We start from the raw sequence: 15,517 nt of genomic DNA, 5'->3' as shown, positions 1-15,517 counted from the left end.
ACTGCGGTCCTCCGGCAATTCATTTGTCAATTTGTATTTCATTATCGGAGTCATCCACGTCGTCTCGGTCTCTATGTTACCCACCATGCCGACGGCCTCGCAATGCTCTTGGCATTCCCGATGTCCACCAAAGACGGTTCGGTGACATTCTTGATGGTTGAACTCGGCAAGCTTTGAGAGAGCGTCGGCTCGGTTGTTCTCGCACACGGGAATGCATTGTATTCGAAAAGATTTCAATTTTGAAGTGTCGGCTTTTACCCTTTCCAGGTATCTTACCATCCCGTCGTCTCGAGTCTCGTACTCTCCTCGATTTGATTAGCCACTAAAAGTGAGTCTTTTTCAAAATGATGTGCTCCGCCCCGCCGCCCTAGCTAGCGCGACTCGGTTATCACCGCCTCGTATTCGGATTCGTTGTTTGAGGCCGAGAAGGTAAATTTCAAGGCATACTCAAACTCGTCCCCATTTGGGCCGATGATAAGGATGCCGCTCTGAGCCGTTCGCCGTGGAGGATCCGTCGGTGTATACTTCCCATACTCCGGGGTGTGATTCTTCTTGGTAAGTGCACTCGGCAAGGAAGTCTGCAAGTGCCTGTCCCTTTATCGAGGGCCTCGGCTTGTATTGATGCCGGCCGGATAGCTCTCTTGCCCATTTGATGAGCCTGGCGGATTGCTCAAATTTTTCCAATGCTTTCTCCAATGGTTGGTCGGTTAAGACCGTCACGGATGCGCGTCGAAGTAGGGTTTCGGTTTCCTTGCGGCGACGATGACAAAGAAAGGTCGCTTTTTCAATCGGCGGGTAATTTCTCTCGGCGGGCAACAACGTATGGTGACAAAGTAGATTGGGTGTTGCTTTGTTTGTCTTCTTCCCCGACGATCACGACAGACCGACCGTGGCCGAGGTAATCGCTATGTATAGATATAGCGTCTCCCCAAAGATCGGCCGACGGGGTTGGGAGAGTCGAAGATGAGCTTTCGGTTGCTTGAAAGTTGTGCTCGTTCCTCCCCCACCAAGTCCTTATTCCCCTTCAACACTTTGAAGAATGGGGTGCTCTTGTCGGCTGACCGAGAGATGAAACGGGCTAGAGCCGCCATCCTCCCGGTCGGCATCATAACCTCTTTTCGATTCCTCGGCTCCGGTAGGTCCAGGATTGCTTGGACTTTCTCTCGGATTGGCATCAATTCCCCGGCGCCGACAAGTACGCCGAGGAACTTACCCGCCCGGACACCGAAGTTGCATTTCATTGGGTTGAGCTTCATCTTGTATTTCCTTAGTGAACAAAATGTCTCGTGTAAATCGGCTAAGTGCTCATTTGTCGGACTTGCTTTTTACAATAGCATCGTCGACGTAAGCCTCAATGTTTCGCCCTTTTTGATTTTGGAACACTTTGTCCACCAGTCTTGTGTAAGTTTCGCCGGCGTTCTTCAAACCAAACGGCATCATTTTATACATGTATGTGCCGTAGCAGTGATGAATGCGCATTTAGGCATGTCTTCCTCGGCCATGAATACCTGATTATACCCTGAGAAGGCGTCCGAAGGGCTCGGATGGGTGTAGCCTGCCGTCGCGTCGATTAAACTATCTATTCGAGGCAAGGGATAACAATCTTTGGGGCACGCTTTATTAAGATTGGTAAAATCTACACACATCCTCCATGCCCCCGATGACTTCCTTACCATTACAACATTAGCTAACCACTCAGGATAAGTACAAGGCATGATAAAGCCCGCCGCTAGTAATTTATCTACCTCGGCTTTGATGGCCTCATCCTTCTCGGCTGAAGAGTTCCTCATCTTTTGCTTGACAGGGCGAGCGGTGGAGAGCATGTTCAGCTTGTGAACAATTACCTCCCGGCTCACGCCTGGCATCTCGGCCGCTGAGTAGGCGAAGACGTCTTTGTTCTTCCTCAGCAGGTCTAGGAGAGCGGCCCTGAATTTTGGCTCCAGGCTCACACCGATAGTTACGGTTCGCCCTGGGTCAATTTCCACCTCTTCGGTCTCGGCTCCCTCGACCATGCCGACGGTTGCATCCATGTGGTCGCCCTCCTGCTGTAAGGATGGGCTCTTCCCCTTCTCGGACTTCTTTGCCACTTTGAGGGATTGCATGTTGCACCCTCTGGCAGATATCTGGACGTTGACCACCTCGTCCTTTTCGTCCTTTGAGACGAGCTTATGCGCTTCCCCCCGGTCCGAGACATACATACATCAGTGTCAGGGCCCGGATGGACATTACTACATCGGCCTCGCTCAGAGTGACTCGGCCTATGAGAACGTTGTAGGCGGACGAGCCGTCAATGACCACGAACTCAGACAGGACGTTTTTAGCCGCATTCCCTTCGCCGAACATCACTCGGCGCACTGATTGACCCTGTGGGTACCAGCCGGCCCCGGAAAAACTGTACAACGGATTGGTGCAGGGGCTCAAGTCTTCAACCTTCAAACCGAGGTTGAGAAAGCACTCTCTGAACATGATGTTCGTGTAGGCGCCTGTGTCAATCAGGCACCTCTTGACCAGGTGGTTGGCTATGTCCAAGTGGACTACGAGTGGGTCGCTGTGAGGGGCGATGACTCCCTCGTAGTCTTTCTTCCCAATAGTCATATCGGGGATGTTGGAAGCGGGGATCGCTGTTTTGGGCACAAAGTTGATGGCCTGATATAGCTCGTTCAGGTGCCGTTTGTGCCAATGAGCGGACCCACCGTTCTCGTTGCCCCCGATGACAACATGGATCACTCCTATCCATTCAAAGACGGATTTCTTATTTGAACCGCCGGCATCAGTCTTTTGGCCTTTGGCAACATACTTGCCGAGGCTCCCCTTCCGGATCAGCTTTTCAATGGAATTCTTCAGATGCTGGCAGTTGTCAGTTAAGTGACCGGTGTGGCCGTGGTACTCACAGTACTGGCTCGTGTCACCGTCACTCCTCGGCCTGGGAGGCCTTTCCCACTTCTGACCCTCGTTCTTGCTCAGGGCGAAGATCTCGGCGGCAGATACGACCAGGGGGTGTGATCGTTGTACCGCTTTTGGTAGTACGGTCCCGAACTCCCCCCGGCGCCCGCCGAGTTCTGTTTCCTGGCGGACCTGTCAGACCGTGACCTATTATTGTCACGGCGTCTTTCATCCGGGTTGTCCTCCCGGCGGCTCTTACTCTCTGAGTGCCCGGCCTCGTTGGGGCCTACCCAGGTTTTGTGGTAGTCCTCCACCTTAATGGCTTGGTCGGCCATCTTCCTGGCAGAGTCTAAGTTCAGGCCTCCGCACTTGATGAGCTCGTTTTTTTAAGTCCCCTCTTGGGAGGCCTTTCATCGGTCGAAGGTCCGCCGGCTCGGCTCATTGCTCACTCACGAATCTGCGAACCTCGGCGTCGAACCTCTTCACATAGCTTCGGAGAGACTCGCCTCCCTCCCGTTTGATAGTCGAGATCCGATGTCTCGACGGCCCTCCTCTTATCAGAATACGGGCCAAAAACATGTCCCTTAGATCGCCGTAGCAGTATATCGACCCATTGGGCAGCCCCTTGTACCAGCTTTGCGTCATCCCATGCAGGGTTGTTGGGAAAACTCGGCACCAAACCTCATCAGGCTGTTCCCACACCGACATGTAAGACTCGAAAGCCTCAGCATGGTCGGTTGGGTCGCTTTCTCCTTTGTATGATATGGGTGACAACTTTAGCTTAGTCGGCACCGGGGTCTCTAAGACATAGGGGTTGAGGGGCTGTCTGACCACGTGTCGAACGACACGCGGCGATCGGCTTCTCGCATCCCTAGTTCGGCTCCTCTCCCCGTGGCGGGAAGGGTTTCTTCTTCGACTCTGGTGAGTCGGGCTTCTTCTCCGACTCTGGTGAGTCGGACTTCTTTCACTCCTCTGGGGCATGCCTCGTCGGTGCTGGCGACGCGCCGTCCTCCGCGAGTGCGGGAAGGACTCAGTCTACCACTAGCACTGGGTTCCCCGGCGTCTTGACAGGCCGCTTCTTCCGCTCCGTTCAAGTCTCTCGAGTCACATTCTCGGCCTGTTCTCCGGGACGGGTGCCGCCGCTCTTGTCGGAGTGACAGTGTGAGCCGGCGTGCTACCTATTAGGTCCAGGAGTAGTTTCAGTTTTGCTGCATCAACCACATGTCCCATGATGGTGACTTGGTCGGCGGGCAGCGGCGTATCTGGTATTATTGGCATCCCGTACTCCGGTTGAATTACTCGGCCGGTGGAGGGCTGCGCAACCCCAGAATTATGGACGGCATCATCTTGGCAGAATTCGGTTTCGTCGGTCACGAATACTTCTTGTTGTTTCGACATCTTCTTAGCTTTTTGGGTGGGTTTTTGTTTTGTGTTGTTTTTTTTTTTGTTTGGGAATGAATTTGACTAGCTTCTAGTATCTTTCCCCACAGACGACGCCAATTGTTCCGGGTGTAATTCCAGAGCAGTTACTTGTTACCACCTGTGCTTGTAGAATGACGTCTATGATTGAATCTCCCTTTCGGTCTCCTGAAACAATGAACAAACTGAGGGCTCGGCTTTGGACCGAGCGAACTCACTCCGACGCTCAAGTCAGTAAACTTAAGAGGATTAAGTTATGTGTTACTTGGCGAAGTATATATTGTAGAGAGATAAGGAAGATATTACCAGATTATGAGGTGTTTTGGTTAAATTGTGGATCATTTCCTCAATGAGGGTTGAGGAGTATTTATAGACTTTCACCTTTTGTCACGTAGTGGCCAAGTGGCTAGCAGGTGGAAAGACTGATCTACCCTCGGCCGAGGGACCCATGGCAGGCCGGCGGACCCTGTTGACTCGCCGCCGAGGGGTCTTGGATATGAGTTCGCGGATGTGTGCCCCTACCGCTAGTTGTCCCAAGAGACCCAAGAGACACAGCCGACAGTCAGTGCGTCGGTTAGGCTGTCTAAGTCGTTGACTTGCTTGTGGATATCTTTGACCTTGCTCAATATGTTGACTCGGTCAGCGGGTGCAGAATATGCCCCATCACTAACTATAACCTAATTTTCCCTAATAAGCATAACTACACATAATTAGTAGCCATTACCACAAATTCACTAATTCAGGGTTTCAAATTTTGGAGAATTTTGTACAAATACATAAATCAATATGAGAGCTAGATTTAAGCACAAAACCAACATAATTAACAACAATAAACACGAAATAAATTAGATCTAACTACAAAACATGTCACTAAAAATGACCTTACTAATTAGGGAGGGGGTTGAGGTGAGACGCCAGAGATACGCTGGACAAGAGGGATAGTGAAGCGAGATGGGAGAGGATAAGTTAGGTGGGGTGAGGTGAGGCGTGTTGGAATTAGAGGTGTTTGTGAGGTGAGATGAGGCTTTTTAATTTACAGTGAATTAAGAAGGGTGTTGGGACTATTTTGTATAAAAAAAAAACGATACTCAATAAACATGGCACTTGTAATGGCATTTCTTGTGCTATAAACATGCCATTTATATTGCATTTCTTGTGCTATAAAAACGATACTCAATAAACACACAACTAGTAATGCATTTCTTGTGCTATAAAAACGATACTCAAAACACAAGCTACTCGTAATGGCATTTTTTGCATTTTTTCAATCCCCTTTAAAATAGAGTTGCATAACACGCCACTCCCGGTGACGTGTTTCCTTTACAAGTCCCGCCATTCGCAATGACCCGTTTGTTCCAATTTTTAGATTTTGAAAACCCGATCTTACGTAGACAGTATTTTGACAATTATTTTCAAAATAACAAATACTTTATTTTTAAGCATTATTTTAAAAACAAATTTAATAAATAGGACAACAAATGATCGGAATAGAAAATATTAAGTTTCCGTTGGAGAAGAAAAGGTAGCAAAGGCGTTGGTACTGAAGTAGCAGCCACGCAGCCGTCTACTTTCATCAAAAACGCGCTTTCATACCAAACAACTTACCAAGTCTCCTTTCTCACCAAACCAAAATACCCAAATTACCCCTCATACTTACCAAATTTTCACCTATACCCCTCCCTTCCCTTTCTATAAAACCAACCACCTCCCCTCCTATAACGCAGTTTGCCAAACTTTCCCCTCTCCGGGGTCCCACTACAAAATTACCATATTACCCCTCCCTCCATCCCTCCTATCTCCCTGAAATCTCGAAGCTCGTCATCAATGGCGGCATCTTCAAAATCACGCTCCAACGCCCCAATCTTACCTCTCACCTTCACTTTCCCTCGCTCTCTTTCTCCTCCTCCACACCGATCAAACTCGTCTCAACCGTCCGATTCATTTTCCTCGCAACCGTCTCTCGCTTCTTTACCGTCTACTTTCTCTTACTCGTCGTCGTCGTCTTCGTCAATCTTCCACCGCGCGTCGTCTCCTACGCGCGTCAATCTCTCACCTTCCATCGGCGCCGCCACCACCGCCTCTTTCCGAATCGCACTCTCGCCGACATCACGCGCCACCGCCTCTGTGTCACGATCGCCGCATTTTCCGGTGAAGTTTCCGGCGAAGTTTACGGAGAAGAAGACGTGTATGTGCTCGCCGACGTCGCATCCAGGATCATTCCGATGTGCGATTCATCGGAATCTTAACAATTCTCGAGAATCTTCGAGGAATCGTCAATCGGTATCGTGTCCGCCGATGAGATTAAACTTAATGCGATCGGCGATGACGAATTCGCTTGTAAGAATTGGTACTGTTGAAGGTGATTGGGTGAGACGTGCGTTGACGGCGTTAATTCGTCCGTCATCGCATCAACAACGACGTCGTGGAGAGTTTCGGCCGAGACGTAGTCGTCTTTCCGTTATGACTAATGCTGTATAACTCGATTGAGAAATTGAAATTCCATATTGTACATAGATTATCAAATTGGACTAAAATTAATTCTACAGGTTTAAATCTAATTAATCGGTATTTTGGAGAATTAATTAGACTTTATTCACTTAGAATAATTTAAATCTTTATTAAGTTTGACGATTCCAGATCGGTTTTTGAGATGTTTGGAATGTGAATTCTTACAGCGATTTGATTTCGATTCAATCGCTGTATGTGTATATTATTTTTCGTTTTTGTATACGATTTTGATCGGTTTGTAATTTGTGTTGTTTGCAGTTCAATGTTGTTCACCGTTAATCGATTGATTATTCCGCTACGTCCGTATATTAGGCCACCGTCAATTACTCCGTTAATCAACGGTCTTCAATATTTCAGGTAAATTTGATTACTTCGACCTTTTACTTTACTCTTTAAATCTTACTTCATGTGTTTGTTATGACGTTTTTTGTGATGTGTATAGATTTGATTTCTGCTGCTAGTTTTGTTTTCTTGTTGCAGGTACGATGCTGTAACGTCGGCCGTATTGAACTTGTCATTTTCGACTTTTTGTACTTGCACATTGACTTGGACGCTTAGTTACTAAGATCGTCTCTTACGAGTTTTTGAATATAATTATCGAACCGACCTGAAAACTCGTCATTGTATGACGACCAATGTTTACAACTACTAATTAATAAAGGGTAAAGCTGGCTTTCTAGAATTTGAAAGGTTGAAATTGTGGTAGACTTGACACTTGGTTATTAAGATCGACTCTTATGAGTTTTTGAATATAATTATCGATCAGGTAACAAGGGACCTGAAAACTCGTCATTGTTTTACAATCAACTAATAAAGGGCGAAAATTAATTAACATAGGTTGAAGGCTGGTTTTCTAGGATTTTAAAGGTCGAAATTGTGGAAGACTTTATGACGGGATCAACTACTTAACATAACTTGAAAGCTGGGTTTGTTGTAACTTTTAAAAGGCCGAAAAATGGAAGACTTTATGGATGAAATTCCGACTTTCGGATTATTGAATAATGTGAATAGGGAACAAAAAATTGGTTGTGGAAGAAAATGATGGTGAACATAAATGGAAAATGCCTTTGCGTGGAAAAGAGATTGATGAAGAGCAATGAATACGCAACTGCGCATAACGTGGCCACCAAGATATAGTATAGATGGTTGCATATTGGAATGATACATTGATGATAATTGATATCCCTCCCTAATTATATCGTCATTTTTTTTTTGTTTAAAACAGTCTTAACTTAAGACAGTTCTTACATCCGATTAAAATAAAGGTGGAAATAAACAGTGATTATGAGAGGTATTAAATCAAGACGGGTCTTAACATGGTCAACCTTGAGTCTGTCCTTGATGGTTGGGCTGGCTGGATGATTTCAACAATGGCCGACCCAGAATAGGCTCTTGGACAGGTCACGCGAGCTACAGGTACAGTCCAATTATCATTTTATTTTGGTTTTTAACCAGACAATTGGCGGGTTGGGCCGGTTATCTTGGGAAGCCGGGCGATCCTCGGACCACCTATAGATTTCAGATTAGAAAGAGTGACAATTTTTTTTTTTTTTTTTTTTTTTTGACCATTTAGGTAGCACCAAAACTGACACGGACACGGATACAGACACGATACGGACACGTGATACGGCATCCCATGAAATTTAGGACATTGGACACGCTATTTAAATTGAATAAAATATATATTTTATGGTTATAAATAACGTATGATTTTAGTTTTATAATGTATTTAATATTAAATTTGAATAAGTGAAGGTTAAATTTAACCTTGACTATAACTGATTCTCATTTCCCACCCAAACTCATCTCCTAATCAATCTATTTTGACACTTTATTCCTCTGTCTAAACTATAATACTCCATATGTTTAGGCATGTGTCCAACGAGTGTCGGGTGTTCAGGTGTCCGACACGGCGTTGGACACGGGAAGGCTAATTTGAAGAAGTGTCCGTGCTACCTAGTTGACCATGACTCTACCGATAGTTGGGGCAATCTCCTTCGGTCGGAGTAGTGAACCCCTTACCACTTACACCAACCAACTTTGCTAAAAAGTTAAATTAAAGTCAAATGTAGGTGTAAACGAGGGAGAAGCATGTGACCTAGCTGTATGAATAAGAATGTGATTCGTAGACATTGAGTGCATAATATGTTTCATGGATTACCTGTACCTAAACCAACCCTTACCAAAGGCTTTAAAGAAAATTTGAACAAATTAACAATTCATGTTCTAGAAGTAGGTGAAGAAAGTAGTGAAAGCCAAGGCACCATACAATAGATAAAATCATTGGAATATTGTAAGTTATTCTCGACTGTCAAAAAAAAAAAAAAGATCGACTAATATTGAATGTCAACTTCATGCGAATAACACAAATTTGAATTTTGTTACCACCCTTATATAAAACAAACCACAGGGAAGAGGTCAGTACATCACTAACTCTAGCACAAGAACAGCAACAAGAGCCCTAAGCTGCTAAAATGCCACAAGATCAATGAGCAAGTTCGAAACAAGAGGTGATTGTTATTAGTTATCGCTACCTTACGCTGCTACATTCTTCAGGATTTCATATCAAGATCCCTTAAGCGTCTCTTGGTGTACAACCGGTGCTTACGCTCTCGACCATAAACCACCCAGAAAATCAGAGACAGCATTACTGCAAAAGAGACTAAAACCAGCCCTGAATAGACCCATTTGCTGTATCGTCGAAGACCAGGACAGTGATCACTGTATATTTCAGTGAAGGTGTCTCTAACAAAAGAGCAGTCCTGTAATGCAACAAGGTCTGGGCCATAGTTGTATAAACCAACGCTCACGTTTACAGCAGCTGCCATTTGAGTGTACATCGGTGGTGTTAACCGCCCTGTCGTGCTGCAAGTTCCCGTTGAGTCTACTTGGCAGACATAATACCCTAATGCCTGCAGGTGAAATTATTTTAATTAGATTATTCAATGGTACGGCGTGGACTTCAGTGGCGGAGCCAGGATTTTAAGTCAGCGAGGGCGAAAATTTTCAGCAGGGGTGAAAGGGTAATATTATAAGGGGGTTTTGAAAAGATTCGAATATTTTAACTAAAAATTTGAAATTTTCAAACGCCAGCGGGCCGACCGCCTCTGCTAGGCCCCCCCCCCCCCTAGCTCCACCACTGGGCGTGGGTGGTAACACTGGTAAGCTCTAAGGCGTAAGGGTGAGATTCTCAACTCGTCTTATGAAAAGACCCTCTTATTCAATCAAAAAAGTTAATTACAACGAAAAATGAGATAAAAATTTTACTTAATGATCACCGACTGTTAATAACTGAGGGTGGTTGGTAAATTACCTGAGTAGCATTGTTCAAGTTGACTTCACCAGTGGAGCACATTCGGTCTGTAAAGTCAGGGTTAAATGGGTTGCAGATAAACGGGAGTAGAGGACCAGACTGATTGAAGTAAAAAGGTTTAAACTGGGGTCCAAAATTGATGTTCGAGACATTGGAGATGACAGAGTTCACCAGATCCACAAGCTGTGAAGTTACTTCCTTGCTACGCTTCAAGGTGTCCTGTGAAACTGCGGGGTCAACACAAGGAAGTATTTCATCTAATGCTGTATGAGCTGTTGGGTTTTCGACCCACTGATGCATAGCCATGCATGTATCTGCAGCCGTACTGGTAACACAGAAGTAAAACCATAAGAACCAAGATGACCACGTTTTTGTTAAGATCGGCCTAAGTTAAGAATACATCAGCATCATATAAACCATTTTCCTCCCCTTCACACCCAAGAAAAGTGCTCAGATGACCCTTTATAGTCTAATATTGAAAACCGTCCCAAAACCATGAAATTTCACAACGCGCGTGAATATAATATGAAAACATACTTGTGGAACAAGAGAAAGGTGCCGCATAATATAAAAGTCGCTGTCACCAGAATCCATCCAAAAACCACAAGTCTGCAGCAAATTAACATGGGTTAACAGATTTGATTCGTAAGCATAGATGAAGCACTGTGTTACTTGAGGCAACGAGAAGTCGGGAGTTACTCACGTGTAAACTAAGACTTGCATGCCGAAAATTGAGAACACTAAGACAAGAAGCCATCAAATAATCAGAGCTTGTATGTATAGCTTAGTGGATTCAAATCATGAATTAAAAAACAGGTTAATAACTTACAGAGTCCCAGAAATACGAGCGAAAGCATGACAGCTGATACTATAATGAGTGTGAGCCTCCTGGAGATCAATCCAAGCAGGTTAATTGCTTATCTTCAGCATTCATTTAAATGACAGTAAAAGGAGTTTCGGATTTTTGAAACTTACATTGACGCTAATACATCTCGAATATCATTTGCAGTGCCAGTAGACTGCTGGGATAGGAAGTCAGCAGAAGTTTTGATTTCTGAGTCAATTTGGTCAATGTCAGTCTGAACATTAGAAGGCAAGAATACATTTTGAATCCCAATCTGCTTGGCTGACGAAAGATAATCCGACACATTCTGAAGTTTCCAAACAGTTATATCCGCTTGATTAACGACATATTCTAATGTGGATGTGGTGCTCTGCTGAAACTTTCCTTGTCCAGTGTACAAAACAAGGCATCCTATACTGAAAACAAAGAAGTTATACAGAATAAGGCCAAGCATGACAACACCCAGACAATTGACCAAAAACCCACCCGACAAATCACGAAAAATATGGTGATCCTGAACCGAACTGATGTGATCCAATAATGACTCAAACCAAAACCGATCTTCTCAATAATTAACCTGATACTTTACCCCTATCCTTGCAGTTCTTATCACGCCTTACAATAACTTACTAGAAATGTCGTACCCAAAACTTTGCCACCTCGGAAGATGTAACGCTGTACAATCAAAGAGAGTGGAAGACATACATTGCAGAAAGTGTGAAGAATATCAGAAGGACAAGGGACACAGCGTAGGCTACTCGTGAATAGCCGAGAGGCTCTCTTCGACAGCAACAATGGCAGAGGGAGATCGTTAGTAGACACAGTCCGAAGACAACGAACCAGACCAGGGAAATAATGAACAGTGGAGCAGCAGAGTAGCCAACAGACTGCATAAAATGATTAAGAAACGAGTAAGGGTTAAGCTCAAGCAAGGCTTATCACTACCAAGTACCAACCAAACGCTCAATACAATTTTTGTCTGTATAATCGGAAGCATGGTTACGATTTTGTAACTACCATGCCAAACTACAAGAAGCATCTCAGCAACTCAGCAGTTCAGACGTATAAATTTTTATACGGTGATTAAGTGGGGAATAATGTTAGATAATGGTAAAAAGCAGCATGATTAAGAATTTGTTCTCGTAGATCTTGATAGCAACTTACCTATAATCAGCCTACAGACTTTGAATATCATTTTTAAGCTAGGCTGCAGGAAAAGCTTCTCTTAATACTACATGAACCTCAGAATCCCAGATAGTTATACTTTTATACGGAGTATTTCTTTCTACAGTGTATTATGCAACGGAAGACCTTAGGCGGGGGCTTGATGCTCGGCCCCTCTTTGGCTCGGTGGTGGCTGAGTGTAAGCATTTAGACACGAGATTAAGTGTTCAAATAGTAAACCTGTTAATTTTTATTTCAACATCCACCATAACTAATGAGCTTTACAGTTTGCATTCTCCAACACACAGAAGTAAGGCAGCATACTAACATGCTATACAGAATACTGATACTTCTATTATAGGAGCATATGTTTGACAGCTTGCATTTTTTTTAGTATCCAAAAGCATAAGTTCTGGACCCACATTGCATATCTCTTTGACTTCTATGTTTTCTGTCTGCTTGACATAGCATCAGAATTCACACTAAGCCAGGTAAGTCACCTCATACCTATGTTGTTCCGACATTTCACTTAATCGAAGTATCCGTGCCCAACACGCATCTTGCGCCACACATTGTATTTACAGCTAACTTGAAATTAAGACATTGAGTCAAGAAGTTCAAAAGTTTTGAGTCATAAACATTTGATTTTTTTTTTTTTTTGATGACGAGGGGTTGAGTTCCCCCGGGCCCATGCATTCCCGCATCACCACATGGACCATGTAAGCCACCCCTTCGGGGGCTACAGTGGCCAAGTGATCATCGCCCCAGCAGGTAGTTGAACCCGGGACCTCTCAACTCCTGCATTTCTGCAAGCTTCAAGGTTTAGCCCGGCTACCACTGGACTTAACACAACTTGGTTAACAATGTGAACGAGCAAAGCAAGGTGAAACGAAAGAAAATTGAGATGGCGTCAACTGGTTGTATTGAACTGAATACAACCGAGTGATGCCTTATCATTGTCCAAAAAGAGAAGAATGAGAGTTGAGAGTAAAAATCTTACAGCCCAGTAATGACGGTCACTAATATTCCAACCACCAGTGTAATATTTGAAGTCACTAAGAGGGTCCTTTCTACGAGTCCTTCTAGGTGCCAACACTAACGTTGCGCCTTGTCCTCCATTATAATACCCTTCTCCTCCTAAATAACTCGGCTCGTCTGCAATGATACTCCCTCTTATTTGAATACCATTCTGCTTGATATCCCAGCCTGAAATATTACTCAAAACCGCGACAATATTAATAGTCCGTCAAAGACCCTGCTTATAACCAGACTAGGTTGGGTCAAATGTACATTGTATTAACCCGGTGTTAAAAACACCTAAACGATGCAGTGATGGATCCACCTTATGTGACATACTACTAATCTATTACGAGTATTTAACAAAATAGCATGAAAAAATAGGGGCGTGATATAACAATACCCGATTTTGTTTAGCCCGTCTCATAATAAGATTAACACTATATAATTTGTTTCTTTTTGGACCAAGATTTTGGACAAGAAATGTCCTAATTATACCACCCACATATCCACATTGGCGGATCTATGAACAACATTCCGGAGTCCGGGGACACCGGAAACAGAAACGTTTTTGCTTATTTTGTCTAATTTTCAGGCTAAAAAAATAAATTTATAACTTTTTTTATGTATATATAGATTTTAAATACTTTGTATTAATTAGGATTCCGGAAAGAAGTTTTTCTGAATCCGCCGCTGCATATCCAGATATCTTTGTCACTAGTTTACAAGGAATGTCACTCATTAATAACACATTTACTACTATGGTCCACTCTTTCAGACTAAAACTCTCTAAACTAAATTATACGGAGTATTTAACTCATGGCACTTGACCTAATAATTTGAAGAGCAATAACAAATGAACTCAACTGAATTTATCGACTTGAATTGAACTAAAATTATGTCTAAAAGAACCGGGCCTTGTACCTTTTAACATTTGCACTGTGCACACTTTCATACTCTTATATTTGTGTTTTCTCCCTCCTTTCAGTGGTGGACCCAGGATTTTAACTCCGCGGGATGAAAAGGTAATATTATAAGGGGTTCGAAAAAATTCGAAAATTTTAACTGAAAATTTCGAAATTTTCAAACGACAGCGGAAGCGACCGCCTCTGCTAGCCCCTGGCTCTACCACTGCCTACTTTTTATAACAAATAAATGTAAATATTTTTGTATAACAAGAAGTACATCAACAAGACTCTCAGAGTTTACCAAGCAATATTTATTTCAGAGTTTAAGAACAGTAAAAAAAATTAAGGAGGCGGAGTAAAATGTTAAACTACAAACCCCGTTACAAAGAATAAAAAAGGCAAATAAATGATTAGGACGGAAGTGGTAACCACTTACCAGGTGTTGGAGCAAGTGTTTGGACAGTTGAAGGGTAGTTAGAGGAAGTAGCAACAGCAACTGTAATTACTAAACTAAGAATATAATACAAAAATGGTAATGTAGGTAAAAAGGGAGTTAAACACACTGCTTTACTGCTTATAAATAACATTTTAATGGTTTATTGAGATTAACTGTATGGAAAAAACAGGGAGGGAAGAAGGGAGAAGGGAGAGAGTAAAGTGAGGTTGAAACTTGAAAGGTGTGTTACAGTTCATTGATTGATGCTAAATTGACACTCAGCAAAGGGACCTGAGCCCACTAATATTTTTTCACTCTATTGTTTGTAAATTTTGTCTTTACTACATTTGTTCTTCCTCCAACAACTAGTCCATAGAAGTTTTTTTTTTTTTTTTACCATGTCGCTGTTTGGTAAAGAGCGTATTAAACGTAATTAGTAGATTTTTGTCTAATTAGTAATTTGACCAAGCAATTTAGTATTTTCACGTGTTTGGTAAATAGCGTATTCTGATAGCATATTGGCCGGAATCTACTGTTTTTGAATATGCTGCTAATAACGGCATATCGCATTAGCATATTCACTTTATTTATGAAACCAAAAGCTCTTTTCTAATTCTGTTAATTTGTTTGATAGTCAAACCTGCTACTGAAAGCTATAAACAGTATTCTGCTAACGTTATCTGTTATCATAAATCTGCATCTTCTATTTGCCAAACAAGGCGTCAAGGCCTATCATATTTTACCTTTGTATTAATTTTTTGCTAAAACAAAACTTTTTATAAAAGGAGAATAATTTATAAAAATAAAAGATTAATAGAGTCGCAATTTTTATTAGGACAACTGAAAATGAAGATATTATTTCACGGAAAGTTATTATTTACACGTTATAAGGGTATACCGTATAAACAACAATAAGAATCTTCACTTGCTAATTGAAAATTCAAAGTTATTGCGGTCTATGAGATAAGTCAGATAACTATGTTACATCGAGTTTGGTTGAAATTTGATTAGATAATCAGTATACA

The 15,517-nt window shown here is 43.0% G+C and overlaps 1 protein-coding gene and 1 long non-coding RNA gene across 2 annotated transcripts; one reads left to right on the top strand and one right to left on the bottom strand.

Moving 5' to 3' along the window:
- Window positions 1-6,780: 6,780 nt before the first annotated feature.
- Window positions 6,781-7,595, top strand: LOC141622469 (uncharacterized). Its single transcript, XR_012532975.1, has 2 exons — window positions 6,781-7,167; window positions 7,291-7,595. It is a non-coding gene; the product is annotated as an uncharacterized LOC141622469 (long non-coding RNA).
- A 1,532-nt stretch (window positions 7,596-9,127) lies between these two features.
- On the bottom strand, window positions 9,128-14,765 carry LOC141622467 (uncharacterized). The gene is made up of 9 exons (XM_074438505.1): window positions 14,493-14,765; window positions 13,132-13,337; window positions 11,673-11,854; window positions 11,099-11,383; window positions 10,953-11,011; window positions 10,827-10,863; window positions 10,661-10,732; window positions 10,124-10,448; window positions 9,128-9,722 (listed from the first exon to the last, which is right to left on the bottom strand). The coding sequence occupies exons 1-9, from the start codon at window positions 14,641-14,643 to the stop codon at window positions 9,363-9,365; spliced, it is 1,677 nt and encodes a 558-aa protein (XP_074294606.1). The 5' UTR covers window positions 14,644-14,765; the 3' UTR covers window positions 9,128-9,362.
- Between the last annotated feature and the right edge of the window lie 752 nt (window positions 14,766-15,517).

Source organism: Silene latifolia, chromosome X (assembly GCF_048544455.1).
Source record: "Silene latifolia isolate original U9 population chromosome X, ASM4854445v1, whole genome shotgun sequence".
Lineage (NCBI taxonomy): Eukaryota > Viridiplantae > Streptophyta > Magnoliopsida > Caryophyllales > Caryophyllaceae > Silene > Silene latifolia.
The sequence above is the reverse complement of the archived record's forward strand: the minus strand, read 5'-3'. Positions and strand labels throughout refer to the sequence as shown.

What these genes read in the sequence shown, in the direction of transcription:
- LOC141622467 (XM_074438505.1), bottom strand. Translation starts at nt 14,643, where the DNA reads ATGTTATTTATAAGCAGTAAAGCAGTGTGTTTAACTCCCTTTTTACCT. An exon ending in AACACTTGCTCCAACACCTG is followed by an intron (nt 13,338 to 14,492) that starts GTAAGTGGTTAC and finishes GTAATATTTCAG; the next exon opens with GCTGGGATATCAAGCAGAAT. An exon ending in CGAGATGTATTAGCGTCAAT is followed by an intron (nt 11,012 to 11,098) that starts GTAAGTTTCAAA and finishes ATTGATCTCCAG; the next exon opens with GAGGCTCACACTCATTATAG.